Source organism: Hyperolius riggenbachi, chromosome 10 (assembly GCF_040937935.1).
Source record: "Hyperolius riggenbachi isolate aHypRig1 chromosome 10, aHypRig1.pri, whole genome shotgun sequence".
Classification (NCBI taxonomy): Eukaryota; Metazoa; Chordata; class Amphibia; order Anura; family Hyperoliidae; genus Hyperolius; species Hyperolius riggenbachi.
In genome coordinates this window covers 284,604,673-284,627,454 of record NC_090655.1, presented here as the reverse complement: position 1 = coordinate 284,627,454, position 22,782 = coordinate 284,604,673, and the positions used below count along the sequence as shown (strand labels likewise).

At 47.3% G+C, this 22,782-nt stretch overlaps 1 protein-coding gene across 1 annotated transcript; it reads left to right on the top strand.

The window, feature by feature from the left end:
• The first annotated feature begins 3,185 nt into the window (after positions 1-3,185).
• LOC137537262 (gastrula zinc finger protein XlCGF57.1-like) lies at positions 3,186-19,366 on the top strand. The gene is made up of 9 exons (XM_068259348.1): positions 3,186-3,263; positions 7,769-7,897; positions 8,196-8,274; positions 8,737-8,834; positions 8,942-9,026; positions 16,820-16,875; positions 18,383-18,504; positions 18,655-18,942; positions 18,991-19,366. Exons 1-9 carry the CDS (start codon positions 3,186-3,188, stop codon positions 19,364-19,366), a joined length of 1,311 nt encoding a protein of 436 aa, XP_068115449.1.
• Positions 19,367-22,782: the final 3,416 nt, after the last annotated feature.

Below are 22,782 nucleotides of genomic sequence, written 5' to 3'. Positions count from 1 at the left end.
TTTCTGTCCCAGTATAGCCATGCCCACACTCCAGTATTACTCCCTTCCCCCACCTCTATGCAGAGTAGTAATAGGAAGGATTACATTGGTGGTTTATAGCTAGCTGTCACAGTGTGCTCCAGTCCTCTGCTCCCATTAACCTCAGTCTCTGCCTCTCCTCTTATCCTCATCCATCTGCCACTACCAGCACTGCTGTAACATCACAGGAATGGTAACAGTGGGAGGGGGATGTGAGGAGAGAAGGCCAGCTGGAGAGGAGGCAGAGAGAGGACGGGACTGCAGCACGCTGTGAGTATAGTGCACAGGTACAGTGATGTGAAAAACTATTCTGCAGCACCCAAGATCGCTTCAGCTTGAGTTGACGAACAGATGGCCGGACATTCTCCTTTAGGATTTTTTGGTAGACAGTAGAATTCATGGTTCCATCTATCACAGCAAGCCTTCCAGGTCCTGAAGCAGCAAAACAACCCCAGACCATCACACTACCACCACCATATTTTACTGTTGGTATGATGTTCTTTTGCTGAAATGCTGTGTTACTTCTACGCCAGATGTAACGGGACACGCACCTTCCAAAAAGTTCAACTTTTGTCTTGTCGGTCCACAAGGTATTTTCCCAAAAGTCTTGGCAATCATTTAGATGTTTTTTAGCAAAATTGAGAAGAGCCTTAATGTTCTTTTTGCTTACAAGTGGTTTGCGCCTTGGATATCTGCCGTGCAGACCGTTTTTGCCCAGTCTCTTTCTTATGGTGGCGTCGTGAACACTGACCTTAATTGAGGCGAGACCTGCAGTTCTTAAGTTGTTGTCCTGGGGTCTTTTGTGGCCTCTCGGATGAGTTTTCTCTGCGCTCTTGGGGTAATTTTGGTCGGCCGGCCACTCCTGGGAAGGTTCATCACTGTTCCATGTTTTTGCCATTTGTGGATAATGGCTCTCACTGTGGTTCGCTGGAGTCCCAAAGCTTTAGAAGTGGCTTTATAACCTTTACCAGACTGATAGATCTCAATCATATTTGTTCTCATTTGTTCCTGAATTTCTTTGGATCTTGGCATGATGTCTAGCTTTTGAGGTGCTTTTGGTCTGCTTCTCTGTGTCAGATAGCTCCTATATAAGTGATTTCTTGACTGAAACAGGTGTGGCAGTAATCAGGCCTGGGGGTGACTACAGAAATTGAACTCAGGTGTGATAAACCACAGTTAAGTTATTTTTTAACAAGGGGGGCAATCACTTTTTCACACAGGGCCATGTAGATTTGGTGTTTTTTCCTCACTAAATAATAAAAACCAGCATTTAAAACTGCATTTTGTGTTCAATTATGTTATCTTTGACTAATAGTTAACAGTTTTTGATGAGCAGAAACATTTAAGTGTGACAAACATGCAAAAGAATAAGAAATCAGGAAGGGGGCAAATAGTTTTTCACATCACTGTAGCTATACACCAGCTTATTATGCTTTCCTGCAATACTCTGCATGGCCCCACCACCCACAAGTGACAGCAATGGGGGTTGCAGGGGGGAGGGGGGATCCTGTATCGATAGTTTCACCACTGACAAATGTACAGCCTAAATTATCTTCCCCTTTTTATTTATCAAAAGGCAGCAGCTTCCTGTGCAGGGAGTGCAGAATTATTAGGCAAGTTGTATTTTTGAGGAATAATTTTATTATTGAACAACAACCATGTTCTCAATGAACCCAAAAAACTCATTAATATCAAAGCTGAATATTTTTGAAAGTAGTTTTTAGTTTGCTTTTAGTTTTAGCTATTTTAGGGGGATATCTGTGTGTGCAGGTGACTATTACTGTGCATAATTATTAGGCAACTTAACAAAAAACAAATATATTCCGATTTCAATTATTTATTTTTACCAGTAAAACCAATATAACATCTCAACATTCACAAATATACATTTCTGACATTCAAAAACAAAAACAAATCAGTGACCAATATAGCCACCTTTCTTTACAAGGACACTCAAAAGCCTGCCATCCATGGATTCTCTCAGTGTTTTGATCTGTTCACCATCAACATTGCGTGCAGCAGCAACCGCAGCCTCCCAGACACTGTTCAGAGAGGTGTACTTTTTTCCCTCCTTGTAAATAAATCTCACATTTTATGATGGACCACAGGTTCACAATGGGGTTCAGATCCGGTGAACAAGGAGGCCATGTCATTAGTTTTTCTTCTTTTATACCCTTTCTTGCCAGCCACGCTGTGGAGTACTTGGACGCGTGTGATGGAGCATTGTCCTGCATGAAAATCATGTTTTTCTTGAAGGATGTAGACTTCTTCCTCTACCACTGCTTGAAGAAGGTGTCTTCCAGAAACTGGCAGTAGGACTGGGAGTTGAGCTTGACTCCATCCTCAACCTGAAAAGTCCCCACAAGCTCATCTTTGATGATACCAGCCCAAACCAGTACTCCACCTCCACCTTGCTGGCGACTGAGTTGGACTGGAGCTCTCTGCCCTTTACCAATCCCGCCACGGGCCCATCCATCTGGCCCATCAAGACTCACTCTCATTTCATCAGTCCATAAAACCTTCAGATATTTCTTGGCCCAGTCTTGACGTTTCAGCTTGTGTGTCTTGTTCAGTGGTGGTCGTCTTTCAGCCTTTCTTACCTTGGCCATGTCTCTGAGTATTCCATACCTTGTGCTTTTGGGCACTCCAGTGATGTTGCAGCTCTGAAAAATGGCCAAACTGGTGGCAAGTGGCATCTTGGCAGCTGCACGCTTGACTTTTCTCAGTTCATGGGCAGTTATTTTGCGCCTTGGTTTTTCCACACGCTTCTTGCGACCCTGTTGACTATTTTGAATGAAACGCTTGATTGTTCGATGATCACGCTTCAGAAGCTTTGCAATTTTAAGAGTGCTGCATCCCTCTGCAAGATATCTCACTATTTTTTACTTTTCTGAGCCTGTCAAGTCCTTCTTTTGACCCATTTTGCCAAAGGAAAGGAAGTTGCCTAATAATTATGCACACCTGATATAGGGTGTTGATGTCATTAGACCACACCCCTTCTCATTACAGAGATGCACATCATCAAATATGCTTAATTGGTAGTAGGCTTTCGAGCCTATACAGCTTGGAGTTAGACAATATGCATAAAGAGGATGATGTGGTCAAAATACTCATTTGCCTAATAATTCTGCACTCCCTGTACAGATCACATAACCGCATTACTGAGGATGGATGAGGACCAGAGTCACATGACCGAGAGGATATTCAACCTCACCCTGGAGATCATCTGCCTGCTGACTGGAGAGGTAATGAGGATTCTGGGAGGTCACATGACATCACTCTTATCTCTAGTAATATAACACAGGTGACTGGAGAGGTGAGGGGGATTCTGGGAGGTCACATGACATCACTCTTATCTCTAGTAATATAACACACAGGTGACCGGAGAAGTGAGGAGGATTCTGGGAGGTCACATGACGTAACTCTTATCTCTAGTAATAAAATACATAGCAGTTCTGGGCTGAGGTGGGGAAGGCACTAGCCCCTGAGGGCGCACCCATGCCCCCTCCCTTCGAGTGCCCCCTTGCCTGGCTGATGCAGAGTCACAAGCAGAGGTTGTAGTGCTAATCCTCATCGCTCCAGGAACTCAGCCACATCACAGGCTTGCAGTAACTTATCTCTGTCTCCCTCTAGAGGCTTTTCTCATTATTTTCATTACCATTATTATTATTACCGTATTTACTCGAGTATAAGCCGAATTTTTGGGACAAAATAGTTGGCCCAAAGGTGGGGGCCTCGGCTTGTACTTGAGCCCTAATAAAAACAGAGTGCCCCTGTCTTATACCCTGAGTGCCCCCTTTGCCAAATGCCGGGCAGAATTGTGCTGACAGAATCTCAGCTCAGTGAGCTGATGTGTGAGATGTCCCGCCCCTCTCCCCCTCCCCCGCTCAGTTTTCAAGCATCCCCCCAGCAGAGCAGAGTAGCAAAGTAGTAGTTTATCTGCAGCGGTTCCGCCCCCCTCCGGCACACACAGGATCTATTAGCAGAGTGTATGGAGGAAGCTATCACTCACCGCTCCTCCCTGTTAGGATTCCCCTGCTTGCCTGTTCACTGCGCCTCGCCACTAGAGGGCATCATAGATGTTAGCCGGTGACAGGCAAGCAGGGGAATCCTAACGGCGAGGGAATATGACTGGGGGGAGGGGGTTCCAGGCTACTATGGATCTCATGGCTGGAGCAGCAGAGGAGTCAGTGGACCTGTGTCAAGCTACATGCACAGCTTGCTGATACGCATTATAATGATGCTGACATGCTGCTGTAACAATGTATTCAAAATAAGAAAGATGTCATCAATGGAGTGTGTGTAACTGAAGCACTGATTTACCAATGTGAAGCCCAACCAAACCTGAAACTGAAGAAGCAAAGTCTACAGCCTATTATGTTGATTAGTGTTAATGAGAAATATTACCTTTCACTTTTCAGCTTGGGGTTGAGTTGAATTGTAGTTGTTCCTCTCTGCCTGGGGTATATGGAGAGTCGGGGAGGGGAGATGGTGGGCACACGTCACCTCACTGGTCACACAAGGTGGTGCTGATGAATTTCAGCTGGCTGGGCTAACAGGGAGTACAGTGGAGAGTATTTACAGCTTCTGTATTTCTTTCCCCCGGCTTATGCTCGGGTCAATCCTTTCCCTGCTTTTTTAGGTAAAGTTGGAGGGTCGGCTTATACTCGAGTATATACAGTACTTAATTTGTATGTTTTTGGGGTATGGGAGGAAACTGGAATGCCCGGAGGAAACCCACACAGACACGGGGAGAACATACAAACTCCGTGCAGAAAGTGCCCTGGCTGAGAACCAAACCGGGACCCAGCGCTGCAAGACAAGAGCGCTAACCAGGACTCCACCATACTCACTAGAGAGAGATAAGTAGAGGTGCTGTGAGCCTGACACGGCTGAGTTCCTGGAGCGGTGAGGTGAGTAGGCAGCACTACAGGCTCTGCTCACAACTCTGCATGTGGGCGGAGCTGCTCAGTTTAAGGTGTGGCCTAATACTGGGTGGGGGGGGGAGTGATCTGGCTATCTAACATGGGAAGTGGGGCAGCCTTATACTGGGGCACATCTGGCTATCTATACTGGGGAGGGGGGCACAGTGGCTTAATGGTTAACACTGTTGCCTTGCAGCACTGGGTCCCTGGTTTGAATCCCAGCCAGGTCATCATATGCAAGGTGTTTTTATGTTCTCCCTGTGTCTGTGTGGGTTTCCTCCGGGTACTCCAGTTTCCCCCGGGTACTCCAGTTTCCTCCGACGTCCCAAAAACATACAGATTAATTAATTGGCTTCTCCCTAAAATTGGCCCTAGACTATGATATATATATATATACACTGCACAATACATACATAGACATAGGATTCTGGTAGGGATTAGAGTGTGATCTCCTCCAAGGGACAGTTAGTGACAAGCATATATATACTCTGTAAAGTGCTGCAGAAGATGTCAGCATTATATAAATACAAATAATAACTAATACTGGGCACAGTTTAGGGGACACTGAAAATCTGGGACACACAATGGTTACACTGGTAAGCTGGAAGACACTATGGGAATGCTGGGACACACTTTATGGAACAGTGGGAAGCTGGGCCACACTGTGAGGGACAATAGGAAGCTGAGACACACTATGGGGGACAATAGGAAGCTGGGGCACACTATAGGGGACACTAGGAAGCTGGGGCACACTATAGGGGACACTGGGAAGCTGGGACACACTGTGAGGGACAATAGGGAGCTGGGACACACTATGGGGGACACTAGGAAGCAGGGACACACTATGGGGGACACTAGGAAGCAGGGACACACTATGGGGGACACTAGGAAGCTGGGCCACACTGTGAGGGACAATAGGGAGCTGGGGCACACTATGGGGGACACTAGGAAGCTGGGGCACACTATGGGGGATGCAGGGAAGCTGGGGCACACTATGGGGGATGCTGGGAAGCTGGGGCACACTATGGGGGACACTAAAAGCTGGAACACACTATGGGGGGCACTAGGAGGCTAGCACACAGTATGGGGACACTAGAATGCTGCTTGGTGCATTTATGTCCTGGAAAGGATGGGTGGGGGTATTAATCTCCAATGTGTGAATGTTCTCTGATACACCGAGGAACGTCTCACTAGAAAAGCCAAAAAGCCCCCCCCCCCCCCCCGCCCCTCTCTGCTGCTGCTTCCCTCAGCTGATCTGATTATATAACTTGAGGAGGTGGGTTGCTCAATACTGGGGGCACATCTGGCTATATAACATGGGGAGGGGCTGCCTAATACTGGGGCTGATCTGGCTATATAACATGGGGAGGGGCTGCCTAATACTGGGGCTGATCTGGCTATATAACATGGGGAGGGGCTGCCTAATACTGGGCATGATCTGGCTATATAACATGGGAAGGGGCTGCCTAATACTGGGGCTGATCTGGCTATATAACATGGGGAGGGGCTGCCTAATACTGGGGATGATCTGGCTATATAACATGGGAAGGGGCTGCCTAATACTGGGGCTGATCTGGCTATATAACATGGGGAGGGGCTGCCTAATACTGGGGATGATCTGGCTATATAACATGGGGAGGGGCTGCCTAATACTGGGGCTGATCTGGCTATATAACATGGGGGAGGGTCTGTCTAATACTGGGGCTGATCTGGCTATATAACATGGGAAGGGGCTGCCTAATACTGGGGCTGATCTGGCTATATAACATGGGGAGGGGCTGCCTAATACTGGGGCTGATCTGGCTGTATAGCATGGGGAGCGGCTGCCTAATACTGGGGCTGATCTGGCTGTATAGCATGGGGAGCGGCTGCCTAATACTGAGGCTGATCTGGCTATATAATTGGGGGAGGGGCTGCCTAATACTGGGGCTGATCTGGCTATATAACTTGGGGAGCGGCTGCCTAATACTGAGGCTGATCTGGCTATATAACTGGGGGAGGGGCTGCCTAATACTGGGGGCTGATCTGGCTATATAACATGGGGAGGGGCTGCCTAATAATGGGGGCTGATCTGGCTGTATAACATGGGGAGGGGCTGCCTAATACTGGGGGCTGATCTGGCTATATAACATGGGGAGGGGCTGCCTAATACTGGGGGCTGATCTGGCTGTATAACATGGGGAGGGGCTGCCTAATACTGGGGGCTGATCTGGCTATATAACATGGGGGAGGGGCTGCCTAATACTGGGGGCTGATCTGGCTGTATAACATGGGGAGGGGCTGCCTAATACTGGGGGCTGATCTGGCTATATAACTGGGGGAGGGGCTGCCTAATACTGGGGGCTGATCTGGCTGTATAACATGGGGAGGGGCTGCCTTATACTGGGGCTGATCTGGCTATATAACTGGTGCATGCTGGGAAATGTAGAGCGATTAATGACTACTTCTCCCAGCATGCAGCAGTGGTCAGGAACACACTGGACTCTTGGCCACTTTAAACTGCGGCTACGCTGCAATGATATCTGCAAGATGGACGCCTTCATAGAGACAAAGGAGACCCCACAAAGAGACATAATGCATAACCTCCCTTGGGGGAAGGTTCGTTTGTTTTTTTCTTATGTTTTTTTTTTTTTTTGGAAATGAGGTTTCCTGTAATACAGGGGCTGCATCTGCTACCTACACTGGGAGGCACAACTAGAGGGAGCACTTTGGACTCCCTGCCTCTAGTGCTGGGGAACCTTGTCCTGGCCCTGCACACAGCTGACTGGAGAGGTGAGGGGGATTCTGAGAGATCATGTAACATTATGGTTGATGTTTCCATACAGAGTTTTGCTCCAGTAAAGTCTGGTGATCATGTGACCATCACGGTGCCCCCACCTCACTTCCTGATATCTGAGGGACACAACAAGATTCTGGAAATCACCAGGAAGATGATGGAGCTGCTGACAGGAGAGGTGAGTGGTGCTGGGAATTATGGGACATTATCCAGTAACAGCAGGGGGGGGGGTGTCTGGGTGTTAACTGTATCATTGTGTATGTCAGGTTCCTATAAGGCAGTGATGGCTAACCTTGGCACTCCAGCTGTGGTGGAACTACAAGTCCCATGAGGCATTGCAATACACTGACAGCTCTAAGCATACATAGGGGAGTCAGAGGCATGATGGGATTTGTAGTTTTGTCGCAGCTGGAGTGCCAAGGTTAGCCATCACTGCTATAAGGTGTCAGGATGTCACTGTCTATTTCTCAATGCAGGAGCAGCAGTATATAGAAGGACACAAGGACCTCTACAAGGACGCCATGATGGAGAATCAGCCGCCCCTCACATCACCGGGTAAGAGGAGACTTTCATGTCTTGTGCAGGAGAGAGCAGACCTAGATCCCCTCCATCATTTGATAAACACATGGAGACAATGTACAGGTGAAAGTCCATTTATTTCTGTGATTCTACTTAAAAGATGAATCTAATGTATGAAATAGGAACCCTTTGCTGGTGTTTTGGATTTATTTGGATGAATTAGCTGATTAGAGACTGACACTTTGAGCCGAGAATATTGAACAGTTTCTCAATATTCTAATGGTCTGAGATTTAGATTTTAGGGGTTTCATAAGCTGTAAGCTATAATAATCAAAATTTATAACAAAGGCTTGAAATATATTGCTTTGTGTGTAATGAGTCTATTGCATATATTAGTCTCACCTTTTAAGTTGAATTACTAAAATAAATGGCGTTTTGCATGAAATTCTAATTTGTTTGAGTTTCACCTGTATTCAGTCAATGTGGTGTTTCCTGCAGATGGATCCAGTAACAGAAACCCACCAGAGAGATGTACAGGTCCTCTTTACTCCCAGGATTGTCAACAGGAAGATCACACCATCCCCCACCATTATCAGGTAGGTGGGACTGAGGGTCCCGGAGACCCCAAACCATGAGACATTCTTTCTTCCTGTGCTATTTTCTGTGTTCACATTTTACATTATCTCTCACTTTGTGCACTTAGGGTGGAGAACTTGTACATGAAAGTGCTGTGGTTAAAGAGGAAGAGGAGACGTATGTGAGGAGTGATCAGCAGCCTATGGAGGAGGGTGACATGATGAGGACAAGTAAAGAAAAAGAAGAGACGTATGTGAGGAGTGATCAGCAGTCTTTGGAGGAGGGTGACCTGATGAGGGCAAGTAAAGAGGAAGAAGAAGAGACGTATGTGAGGAGTGATCAGCAGTCTATGGAGGAGGGAGACATGATGAGGACAAGTAAAGAGGAAGAAGAAGAGACGTATGTGAGGAGTGATCAGCAGTCTATGGAGGAGGGAGACATGATGAGGACAAGTAAAGAGGAAGAAGAAGAGACATATGTGAGGAGTGATCAGCAGTCTTTGGAGGGGGGTGACATGATGAGGGCAAGTAAAGAGGAAGAAGAAGAGACGTATGTGAGGAGTGATCAGCAGTCTATGGAGGAGGGTGACATGATGAGGACAAGTAAAGAGGAAGAAGAGAAGACATATGTGAGGAGTGATCAGCAGTCTATGGAGGAGGGTGACATGATGAGGACAAGTAAAGAGGAAGACGAAGAGACGTATGTGAGGAGTGATCAGCAGTCTATGGAGGAGGGTGACATGATGAGGACAAGTAAAGAGGAAGAAGAGAAGACATATGTGAGGAGTGATCAGCAGTCTATGGAGGAGGGTGACATGATGAGGACAAGTAAAGAGGAAGAAGAGACATATGTGAGGAGTGATCAGCAGTCTATGGAGGAGGGTGACATGATGAGGACAAGTAAAGAGGAAGAAGAAGAGACGTATGTGAGGAGTGATCAGCAGTCTATGGAGAAGGGTGGCATGATGAGGAGAAGTAAAGAGGAAGACAATGTTACAGAGGGCAGAACAGGTGAGTAATCAGCAGTGTATATAGAATAAATGTGTATCTGTATTGCTGTTATGTCACTGCTCACAGACTGACCATATCGGGTTATGCTATGTGCTCATGTTAGATTTTTGCCATCTATAACTATCATTCATGAATATATATGGTGACAGTTTGCTAACAATAGCAGTACAGACACCCTGGGGAAGGGAAAGGTCTCTTTATTCTCTCACACTGGGCTGCCCTCTTCTCCTCTGACACTTTAGCAGGGGACGCTTGCTAGTGTCAGCAACAATGATTACCTAATAGTGTTACGTTTCTGCTAATCAGTTCCACTGATGATGCCCATATGTCTTTGTTCAGCCACCTTTGTGTTATCCCTGGTTGCTTAGCAACCAAAAGATGAAGAAAGAGCTCCCATAGGGCATTAATCCTCTTTATTCATAAGTTGCACTAAAGGCTCATACACACGTCAAATTTTTCCAAACGACCGGTCAGTTGGACGTCAAATCGGGTGTGTGTACAGACGGTCGTTCAGCTAATAAAGCTGGTTTCGACGGATCCGCTTGGTGGATTGGTCAAAACCAGCATTATCAGCTGAATGACCGACTGTACACACGCCTGATTTGCCGTCCAAATGACCGGTCGTTTGGAAAAATCTGTGTGTATGAGCCGTTACACAGGTTTCAAAAGAAACCCACGTGTCCAGAGCCGCCACGTCTGCTGCCTCCGCCCCGAGGTCTGGCCGGGACCTGGGATTGCTATGGTGTCTCTGGGGTGTGGCTCTGGGAGGTGTGGGAGAAGCAAGAAGCACTGTGCGTCAGTGTTATGTCACTACTGGTTTCGGCAATACCACGCCTTCTTCAGGTGACGTAGTGGCTGTTGGGCGCTGGTTATGTAGTTTCTGTCTGAGACTACTTAGCATAAGGGGCGGGGAGATGCCAGCGTGCTGTTAAGGTGGAAGTTAGCGTACTGTAATAAAAACGCTGGCAGCCCTTTCCACACTTACAGATATAAAACCAATTGGGAATGGCTATTACTTAAAAACATATGAATAAATATAAATAACTGAATAAGATTATTAAACAGAAATGAATCAGAAAACCATCAAATAATTAAGCTGAAATTAATCATAATAATACAAATAATCATAACATAATAATAATCATAAAAACATTCCGCCCATGCTATTACACCACTCTGCAATGCTAAGGAGGGTTATAAAAATACCTCTGCCCATAAAGCTGTCAGTGGGCGCATGGGCTCAAAGTGACATCGGGCTGTCATTGAAATGTTGGCAGTAATTGGGCTATAATGTATGTGTGCGGCCACGCCCAGGACATGATGCGCTAATTAGGGCTATAGAATCTAGTTACTTCCCGATCAGCATAGTGTCCTAGTGTGCTATAGCGCTCTGCATTCAGGCTGCAAACTTATTCAGGAATGGATAAATGCAGAGCTAGTAATATTGATAATATGATACAATAGATGAGTAATAAAGGTGTGGTGCTATGGTACCTGCCTGGTAGCCCGTGCAGCAACTGCCCTACTGTGTGTACCGTATCTGCAACCAGGGAGGCTGTCTATGGGGAACTGCCCTCATCTCAGCTCTCCCTGTGTGTCCCGTATCTGCAACCAGGGAGGCTGTCTATGGGGAACTGCCCTCATCTCAGCTCTCCCTGTGTGTCCCGTATCTGCAACCAGGGAGGCTGTCTATGGGGAATTACCCTCATCTCAGCTCTCCGTGTGTGTCCCGTATCTGCAACCAGGGAGGCTATCTATGGGGAATTGCCCTCATCTCAGCTCTCCCTGTGTGTCCCGTATCTGCAACCAGGGAGGCTGTCTATGGGGAATTACCCTCATCTCAGCTCTCCCTGTGTGTCCCGTATCTGCAACCAGGGAGGCTATCTATGGGGAATTACCCTTATCTCAGCTCTCCCTGTGTGTCCCGTATCTGCAACCAGGGAGGCTGTCTATGGGGAACTGCCCTCATCTCAGCTCTCCCTGTGTGTCCCGTATCTGCAACCAGGGAGGCTGTCTATGGGGAACTGCCCTCATCTCAGCTCTCCCTGTGTGTCCCGTATCTGCAACCAGGGAGGCTGTCTATGGGGAATTACCCTCATCTCAGCTCTCCCTGTGTGTCCCGTATCTGCAACCAGGGAGGCTATCTATGGGGAATTGCCCTCATCTCAGCTCTCCCTGTGTGTCCCGTATCTGCAACCAGGGAGGCTGTCTATGGGGAATTACCCTCATCTCAGCTCTCTCGATCCTTTCGAATCACAAATCTAGCGAATCCTGCACATAAGAATTGTGCAATCATGGTATAGTTGCCTGCAGTATAGGTACCCAGGCATAGGTGCCCACAGTATAGATAGCAAGGTAAAGGTGCCTTCAGTATAGCTAGCTAAGTATAGATGACTTCAGTATAACTAGCAAGATATGGGTGCCTTCAGCATAGGTAGCAGGGTATATGTGCCTTCAGTATAGGTAGCTGGGTATAAGTGCCTTCAGTATAGGTAGCTGGGTATAAGTGCCTTCAGCATAGGTAGCTGGGTATATGTGCCTTCAGCATAGGTAGCTGGGTATATGTGCCTTCAGTATAGGTAGCTGGGTATAAGTGCCTTCAGTATAGGTAGCTGGGTATAAGTGCCTTCAGTATAGGTAGCAGGGTATATGGGCCTTCAGTATAGGTAGCAGGGTATATGTGCCTTCAGTATAGGTAGCAGGGTATATGTGCCTTCAGTATAGGTAGCAGGGTATAAGTGCCTTCAGTATAGGTAGCAGGGTATATGTGCCTTCAGTATAGGTAGCTGGGTATAAGTGCCTTCAGCATAGGTAGCTGGGTATATGTGCCTTCAGCATAGGTAGCTGGGTATAAGTGCCTTCAGCATAGGTAGCTGGGTATATGTGCCTTCAGCATAGGTAGCTGGGTATAAGTGCCTTCAGTATAGGTAGCTGGGTATAAGTGCCTTCAGTATAGGTAGCTGGGTATAAGTGCCTTCAGTATAGGTAGCTGGGTATAAGTGCCTTCAGTATAGGAAGCTAGTTATGTGTGCATTCAGTATTGGTAGCAGGGTAAAGATGCCTTCAGTATAGCTAGCAAGATGGAAATGGCAGCGCTTCCAAACAAACGCTGCACCTGAATTGACTATCTGCACAGGTATGCAGAGCTCAAATAACGGGCAGGTTACACACCTTGCATTCAAAACAGGTACAGTAAAGGGGGCGTTAGCTTCAGCATAAGTTGTGCACAAATTATCCCTAATAGACTCTCCTACGGCGGTGCCGTGCCCCCACAGGAGAGAAACTAACCACTAATCTAGCAGTGAAACATATCAAAAAGTGAAGCATGTTCAAACATTTTTCACTGTTTTTGGACATTTTTTGGGGGACATTTTTCACTGTTTGAACATGCTTCACTTTTTGATATGTTTCACTGCTAGATTAGTGGTTAGTTTCTCTCCTGTGGGGGCACGTCACCGCCGTAGGAGAGTCTATTAGGGATCATTTGTGCACAAATTATGCTGAAGCTAACGCCCCCTTTACTGTACCTGTTTTGAATGCAAGGTGTGTAACCTGCCCGTTAGTCGAGCTCTGCATACTTGTGCAGGTAGTCAATTCAGGTGCAGCGTTTGTTTGGAAGCGCTGCCATTTCCTTCTGCTGTACAAAACTTAAGTATACTTCAGGCTAGCTGCCTCCAGGGGATGTCAGCTTGCATTCAAATTTTAGAATTTAGATTAGTATTAGCACATAATTTGTATCTGATTTGTATTCAAGGTGTGTATTTAGCCCCAAGGGGCTGGGCATATCTCTGGAGCTTTCACTTCACTTGCAGCCTGTGAGCGCTGCCCATTGCTTGCTAGCTAGCAAGATGTGGGTGCCTTCAGTATAGGTAGCAAGGTGTATATAAGCCTCAGTATAGGTAGCAGGGTATATGTGCCTTCAGTATAGGTAGCAAGGTGTATATAAGCCTCAGTATAGGTAGCAGGGTATATGTGCCTTTGGTATAGGTAGCAAGATTATATGTGCCTTCAGTATGGGAAGATAGGTATAGGAACCTTCAGTATAGCTAGCTAAGTATAGATGCCTTCGGTATAGCTAGCAAGATATCAGTATATGTGCCTTCAGTATAGGTTGCAAGCTATAGGAACCTCAGTATAGGTTGCAAGGTGTAGGTGTAGGAGCCTCAGTATAGGTAGCAGGGTATATGTGCCTTCAGTATAGGTAGCAGGGTATATGTGCCTTCAGTATAGGTAGCATGGTATATGTGCCTTCAGTATAGGTAGCAGGGTATATGTGCCTTCAGTATAGGTAGCAGGGTATATTTGCCTTCAGTATAGGTAGCAGGGTATATGTACCTTCAGTATAGGTAGCAGGGTATATGTACCTTCAGTATAGGTAGCAGGGTATATGTGCCTTCAGTATAGGTAGCAGGGTATACAGTATGTGCCTTCAGTATAGGTAGCAGGGTATATGTGCCTTCAGTATAGGTAGCGGGGTATATGTACCTTCAGTATAGGTAGCAGGGTATATGTGCCTTCAGTATAGGTAGCAGGGTATATTTGCCTTCAGTATAGGTAGCAGGGTATATTTGCCTTCAGTATAGGTAGCAGGGTATATGTACCTTCAGTATAGGTAGCAGGGTATATGTACCTTCAGTATAGGTAGCAGTGTATATGTGCCTTCAGTATAGGTAGCATGGTATACAGTATGTGCCTTCAGTATAGGTAGCAGGGTATATGTGCCTTCAGTATAGGTAGCAGGGTATATGTACCTTCAGTATAGGTAGCAGGGTATATGTGCCTTCAGTATAGGTAGCCCCGTGCCCCCTCCCCCGTGGCCTCCTCCACTCACCTACTCTACATAAATAAGTACCCGCTCACCTCCGACGTGGAGCGCAGAGTGGCAGACCTCTTCCCTTACTTCCCTGTTCCTCCTAGTGGCCAGACTGGCTTTTACTGATGACGCGTTAGTAAAAGCAGGTTACTAGGGGGAACATGGAAGTAAGCGTGAGGTCTGCAGCTCCGAGCTCCGGTCTGAATAGGTGGGCGGGTACTTTAGCTATGCGGGGGTTGAGTGGAGGAGGCATGGGGGAGACGGAGGAGGACAAGCGGCGGATGCACGAGGACGCAGCGTCGGGATTCGGCGAGCGGTAAATGGCGTCGGGATTCGAATCCTGAATATTTCCCAATATTCGATTGTCATTTATCCCCCTCTGTCATGCCATTGCCGGGGTTTTGTCATTTATCCCCCTCTGTCATGCCACTGCCGGGGTTTTGTCATTTATCCCCCTCTGTCATGCCACTGCCGGGGTTTTGTCATTTATCCCCCTCTGTCATGCCATTGCCGGGGTTTTGTCATTTATCCCCCTCTGTCATGCCACTGCCGGGGTTTTGTCATTTATCCCCCTCTGTCATGCCACTGCCGGGGTTTTGTCATTTATCCCCCTCTGTCATGCCATTGCCGGGGTTTTGTCATTTATCCCCCTCTGTCATGCCACTGCCGGGGTTTTGTCATTTATCCCGGTCTGTCATGCCACTGCCGGGGTTTTTGTCATTTATCCCCGTCTGTCATGCCACTGCTGGGGTTTTTGTCATTTATCCCCCTCTGTCATGCCACTGCCGGGGTTTTGTCATTTATCCCCCTCTGTCATGCCACTGCCGGGGTTTTTGTCATTTATCCCCCTCTGTCATGCCACTGCCGGGGTTTTGTCATTTATCCGCCTCTGTCATGCCACTGCTGGGGTTTTGTCATTTATCCCCCTCTGTCATGCCACTGCCGGGGTTTTGTCATTTATCCCCCTCTGTCATGCCACTGCCGGGGTTTTGTCATTTATCCCCCTCTGTCATGCCACTGCCGGGGTTTTGTCATTTATCCCCCTCTGTCATGCCACTGCCGGGGTTTTGTCATTTATCCCCCTCTGTCATGCCACTGCCGGGGTTTTGTCATTTATCCCCCTCTGTCATGCCACTGCCGGGGTTTTGTCATTTATCCCCCTCTGTCATGCCACTGCCGGGGTTTTGTCATTTATTCCCCTCTGTCATGCCATTGCCGGGGTTTTGTCATTTATCCCCCTCTGTCATGCCACTGCTGGGGTTTTGTCATTTATCCCCCTCTGTCATGCCACTGCTGGGGTTTTGTCATTTATCCCCCTCTGTCATGCCACTGCTGGGGTTTTGTCATTTATCCCCCTCTGTCATGCCACTGCCGGGGTTTTGTCATTTATCCCCCTCTGTCATGCCACTGCCGGGGTTTTGTCATTTATCCCCCTCTGTCATGCCACTGCCGGGGTTTTGTCATTTATCCCTCTCTGTCATGCCACTGCCGGGGTTTTTGTCATTTATCCCCCTCTGTCATGCCACTGCCGGGGTTTTGTCATTTACCCCCCTCTGTCATGCCACTGCCGGGGTTTTTGTCATTTATCCCCCTCTGTCATGCCACTGCCGGGGTTTTGTCATTTATCCCCCTCTGTCATGCCACTGCCGGGGTTTTGTCATTTATCCCCCTCTGTCATGTTACTGCCGGGGTTTTGTCATTTATCCCCCTCTGTCATGCCACTGCCGGGGTTTTGTCTCTGTCACGCCACTGCCGGGGTTTTGTCATTTATCCCCCTCTGTCATGCCACTGCCGGGGTTTTTGTCATTTATCCCCCTCTGTCATGCCACTGCCGGGGTTTTGTCATTTATCCCCCTCTGTCATGCCACTGCCGGGGTTTTTGAATAGTTTTGGCACCTTTTCAAAGGAAATTGTGGCAGTAAATAGGCCCTGAAGGTTTTTGAAGTTCACCTGCCAGTAAAGTCAGTGGGGTCCACCGCGAACATTCGGTTTGTGGACATTTGTGGAAGCGTTTGTGAATAGTCCCTGAATGTTCATTCGCGATGTTTGTCCATCAGTAGTTTGGAGATGTATGCTGTGCCCATCGCAGTGACAGAAATCAGACGTAGCACAGATAGCCATGACAAGGACAGGAAGTCACAGCACATGTTACATCACATCCGCTGTCCTCCTTTTACTCCAGCTCACATTTACACATTGCCCAGCAAGCTCATAGTAAACCAGACCGCCCAGGAGTGTGTAAGGGGCTACAAAGGGCCAAAAAGCTCTCTTACTAAAATGTTATGCTAAACAGGAATGTGTCTTCTCAAAACAGAAGGTATTTGTGATTATTCAGGTTGCTGTGAGCATTTGAGGCATCCCACAATGCACCACTGCTAAATGTGCAAATCACTCCTTTGTTGTCCCAGAAAGCTAAAACAAGCTAAGACATCACTGCATTTCAGCAGTTCTGGGTGTGTGTTTAGATTTCAGGGACAACAAAGAGACAATATGCATACTTAGCAGTGATGCATTGTGGGAGACATCATATGCTCACTCCAACCTGAATTACCACAAATATCTTCTGTTTTGAGAAGGCAAATTTTTGTTCCAGCTCAAATGTGACCCAGCCTAAGTGTGAACCTACCTGTGTGATGTGATGACTAAAAAATAATAAGATTTTCTTCAAAGGGAGTAGAATGCCTGGTAGTCACACAGGAGGCGTATAAGGGGGCTCTCACACAGGCACAGAGGAGGTACTATTTAATAAATGTGATTGCTACTATTCAGACAGTCTTTCGTGTCTGCTTTATGGAGGTAAGTCCACCACTTCCTCCCAGCAAATTTTAAAGTTTTTATCCGCTTTTATCCTGCTGGCGCCTCTGTTCTCCTATTGTGACATGTCATGTTTGTTATAATGGTGCAGAGGGGGGGGGGGGGCGCAGTGAATTCTGATCACACCCTTTCCCCACCCCCACTGATCTGTCCAATTGGAGCTGCAGTGTGAATCAGTTTAGTTCCTCATTGGATTGCAGGATGGGAGGAGAGGTGCGGCTATACTGTATCTATAGGAGTATATATGTGTTTCTTGCTATAAGTACATATAGGTCTGTTGTCACAGAAGTAACACATTGCTGCCATTGTCTCATCAAGCTCTACAATTTACTGCTTTCCATGTATGGCCAATGCTTTATGCGTAGAGAGGTCAATGAGATGCAAATAACTCAGTACCTGTATGCAAATATCACGCAAATTGTATGCAGCTAATCACATTTTTCAGGAAGTTCATTTCATTGCCCAAATTCCAAGATACAATGTGCATGCAAGGCAAAGTTACGTGATTGGCTGCCTGGAATGAGCACAACCTTCTGCAGTTCTCTGTCAGGCTGATAACTAGCGATGGTCAGTGACATGCCAGTAACTCTGAGATGGTGAATATGATAGTCTAATTATATGTAGAGATACACAGATGCTGCATCTGCCCCATTTCCAATCTGCATTATCTTTGCATCAACTTGGAATTATCAGCAGCTCACTGACCATCTCTAATGATAATTGCTCCTCCCCTCAGAATTCTCTAACAGGAAGTGATGATGTTTCTCTATTTGCAGGGCGGAGTCCCGGCATCAGGAACCTCTCAGAGACTCTTCTCTCTGTATCCACAGACTGTACAACGGATAATGATGTCACTGGACAAGAGTCTCCTGCAGATATCCTGGTCACCCCAAATATTCCCCCATACTCCCCTCTTTTGTCTAACCCTGAGGGGCCTCATACCCAGCACAGCTCTCCCCCTGCTGGAGGGTCTTATTGCTGCTCCAAGTGTGGGAAATGTTTTGTTTGTAAATCAAGACTTGTCAGTCATGAGAGATCTCACACTGGTGAGAAGTCCTATTCATGTGCTGAGTGTGGGAAATGTTTTGCTTATAAATCATATCTTGTCACACATGAGAGATCTCACACTGGTGAGAAGCCTTATTCATGTGCTGAGTGTGGGAAATGGTTTGGCCTTAAATCAAATCTTGTCAAACATGAGAGATCTCACACTGGTGAGAAGCCCTATTCATGTGCTGAGTGTGGGAAATGTTTTACTCAGAAAACAAGTCTTGTCTTTCATGAGAGATCTCACACTGGTGAGAAGCCCTATTCATGTTCTGAGTGTGGGAAATGTTTTGGGCATAAATCAAGTCTTGTCTTTCATAAGAGATATCACACTGGTGAGAAGCCCTATTCATGTTCTGAGTGTGGGAAATGTTTTACTAAGAAATCAAATCTTTTCACACATGAGAGATCGCACACTGGTGAGAAGCTCTATTCATGTGCTGAGTGTGGGAAATGTTTTAGTCAGAAATCAAGTCTTGTCTTTCATGAGAGATCTCACACTGGTGAGAAGCCCTATTCATGTTCTGAGTGTGGGAAATGTTTTGGGCATAAATCAAGTCTTGTCTTTCATAAGAGATCTCACACTGGTGAGAAGCCCTATTCATGTTCTGAGTGTGGGAAATGTTTTACTAAGAAATCAAATCTTTTCACACATGAGAGATCGCACACTGGTGAGAAGCCCTATTCATGTGCTCAGTGTGGGAAATGTTTTAGAGATAAACGTAGCCTTGTCGCACATGAGAGATCTCACACGGGTGAGAAGACCTATTCTTGTGCTGAGTGTGGGAAATGTTTTGGACTGAAAGGAAATCTTGTCAGACATGAGAGATCTCACACTGGTGAGAAGCCCTATTCATTAGTTACATAGTTATTTTGGTTGAAAAAAGACATACGTCCATCGAGTTCAACCAGTACAAAGTACAACTCCAGCCTGCTCCCTCACATATCCCTGTTGATCCATGTTGAGTGTGGGAAAAAATTTTAACGCAAATCTCTGCTTGTGAGGCATTTGTGTTAAGTGTGGGAATTACAGCATTCCCTGAATCTCTCTTATTTTTCAGTGGGCCTCTGTAGAAATCGGTTATCTTGATGTTAATCTCGTGGGAAATTCATCTTCAGGTTCAGTGTCATCCTCTACCTATCACAAGCCCTGTAGTGGGGATTCTATGCTGAGGGCCAATAGCTGCCCTCCTCTCCACACTATTCTGCCAGTCCCAGTATGGGAATTTATCAGGGCACGTCACAGCTGCTCTCATGATGACGCTTTGTGTACAGAGATGACGCTGTGGGATCCGCCTACATGAATGAGGCTATCCTTATTGGAAGATAGGCAGAGTGATGAAACTGGCCCTGGAGAGAAACAGGGAACAAGGGTTGTGCAATGTCCCTGGGATGTGTGATAACCCAATACAGAGGGCGCTGTATTCATCACAACTGTTAGTTTGGAGTACAATTGTATTTTTCTATGATTAGAATGATTGGTTTGTGCTGGTTATACATGGGGGGCTCATACAAGTGTGGCGTGTCCACATGTCAGTACTGCCATGTCCATACCATATCACATCCAAGCCCATTGCCTCCTTATCTAATGGAAAACTATTTCCATTAAGACAATTTTTTATTTTCCACACTAAATTTGCTGTGTATTTGATTTCTTCTTTCATCTGCCGTGTCAGATATGCAGAGTGTAGTATCTGGCATCGGATCTCCGAGCATCACAGGGGTCCTGGCTGGCTGGCTGACCACAGCAATCCTAAATGTGGCTAAACATTTCCACCAGAGGCGCCTGTGAGCTGTGGACATGGGTCTTGATGAGGCTGTGCAGTGTGTAGATGTGGTCGGTGGTGCGGTGTATTTGCCGTGTGAGCTGTGGATATGGGTCTTGATGAGGCTGTGCAGTGTGTAGATGTGGTCGGTAGTGCAGTGTATTTGCAGTGTGAGCTGTGGACATGGGTATGATGAGGCTGTACAGTGTGTAGATGTGGTCGGTGGTGCGGTGTATTTGCCGTGTGAGCTGTGGACATGGGTCTTGATGAGGCTGTGCATTGTAGAGATGTGGTCCGTGATGTGGTGTATTTGCCGTGTGAGCTGTGGACATGGGTCTTGATGGTTCTGTGCAGTGTGTAAATGTGGTCGGTGGTGTGGTGTATTTGCCATGTGAGCTGTGGACATGGGTATGATGAGGCTGGGCAGTGTGGAGATGTGGTCGGTGGTGTGGTGTACTTGCCATGTGAGCAGTGGACATGGGTATGATGAGGCTGTACAGTGTGTAGATGTGGTCGGTGGTGCGGTGTATTTGCCGTGTGAGCTGTGGACATGGGTATGATGAGGCTGTGCAGTGTGTAGATGAGGTCGGTGGTGTGGTGTATTTGCCGTGTGAGCAGTGGACATGGGTATGATGAGGCTGTGCAGTGTGTAGATGTGGTCGGTGGTGCGGTGTATTTGCCGTGTGAGCAGTGGACATGGGTATGATGGTGCTGTGCAGTGTGAAGATGTGGTTGGTGGTGCGGTGTATTTGCAGTGTGAGCAGTGGACATGGGTCTTGATGAGGTTGTGCAATGTGGAGATGTGGTCGGTGGTGTGGTGTATTTGCCGTGTGAGCTGTGGACATGGGTATGATGAGGCTGTGCAGTGTGTAGATGTGGTCGGTGGTGCGGTGTATTTTCCGTGTGAGCAGTGGACATGGGTCTTGATGAGGCTGTACAGTGTGTAGATGTGGTAGGTGGTGTGGTGTATTTGCCGTGTGAGCTGTGGACATGGGTCTTGATGAGGCTGTGCAGTGTATAGATGTGGTCGGTGGTGTGGTGTATTTGCCGTGTGAGCTGTGGACATAGGTCTTGATGAGGCTGTGCAGTGTGGAGATGTGGTCAGTGGTGCGGTGTATTTGCTGTGTGAGCTGTGGACATGGGACTTGATGAGGCTGTGCAGTGTGGAGATGTGGTCAGTGGTGCGGTGTATTTGCCGTGTGAGCAGTGGACATGGGTCTTGATGAGGTTGTGCAGTGTGTAGATGTGGTTGGTGGTGCTGTGTATTTGACGTGTAAGCTGTGGACATGGGTCTTAATGAGGTTGTGCAGTGTAGAGATGTGGTCGGTGGTGCGATGTATTTGCCGTGTGAGCTGTGGACATGGGTCTTGATGAGGCTGTGCAGTGTGGAGATGTGGTCAGTGGTGCGGTGTATTTGCCGTGTGAGCAGTGGACATGGGTATATTAAGACTGCGCAGTGTATAGATGTGGTCGGTGGTGTGGTGTATTTGCCATGTGAGCTGTGGACATGGGTCTTGATGAGGCTGTGCAGTGTGTAGATGAGGTCGGTGGTGCGGTGTATTTGCCGTGTAAGCTGTGGACATGGGTCTTGATGAGGCTGTGCAGTGTGGAGATAAGGACGGTGGTGTGGTGTATTTGCCATGTGAGCTATGGACATGGGTCTTGATGAGGCTGTGCAGTGTGTAGATGAGGTTGGTGCTGTGGTGTATTTGCCGTGTGAGCTGTGGACATGGGACTTGATGAGGCTGCGCAGTGTATAGATGTGGTCGGTGGTGCGGTGTATTTGCCGTGTGAGCAGTGGACATGGGTCTTGATGAGGCTGTGCAGTGTGTAGATGTGGTCGGTGATGCGGTGTATTTGCTGTGTGAGCTGTGGACATGGGTCTTGATGAGGTTGTGCAATGTGGAGATGTGGTCGGTGGTGTGGTGTATTTGCCGTGTGAGCTGTGGACATGGGTCTTGATGGTGCTGTGCAGTGTGAAGATGTGGTTGGTGGTGCGGTGTATTTGCCGTGTGAGCAGTGGACATGGGTCTTGATGAGGTTGTGCAGTGTGTAGATGTGGTTGTTGGTGCGGTGTATTTGACGTGTAAGCTGTGGACATGGGTCTTAATGAGGTTGTGCAGTGTAGAGATGTGGTCGGTGGTGCGATGTATTTGCCGTGTGAGCTGTGGACATGGGTCTTGATGAGGCTGTGCAGTGTGTAGATGAGGTCGGTGGTGCGGTGTTTTTGCCATGTGAGCAGTGGACATGGGTCTTGATGAGGCTGTACAGTGTTTAGATGTGGTTGGTGGTGTATTTGCCGTGTGAGCTGTGGACATGGGTCTTGATGAGGCTGTGCAGTTTGTAGATGAGGTTGGTGGTGCAGTGTATTTGCCGTGTGAGCAGTGGACATGGGTATATTAAGACTGCGCAGTGTATAGATGTGGTCGGTGGTGTGGTGTATTTGCCATGTGAGCTGTGGACATGGGTCTTGATGAGGCTGTGCAGTGTGTAGATGTGGTCGGTGGTGTGGTGTATT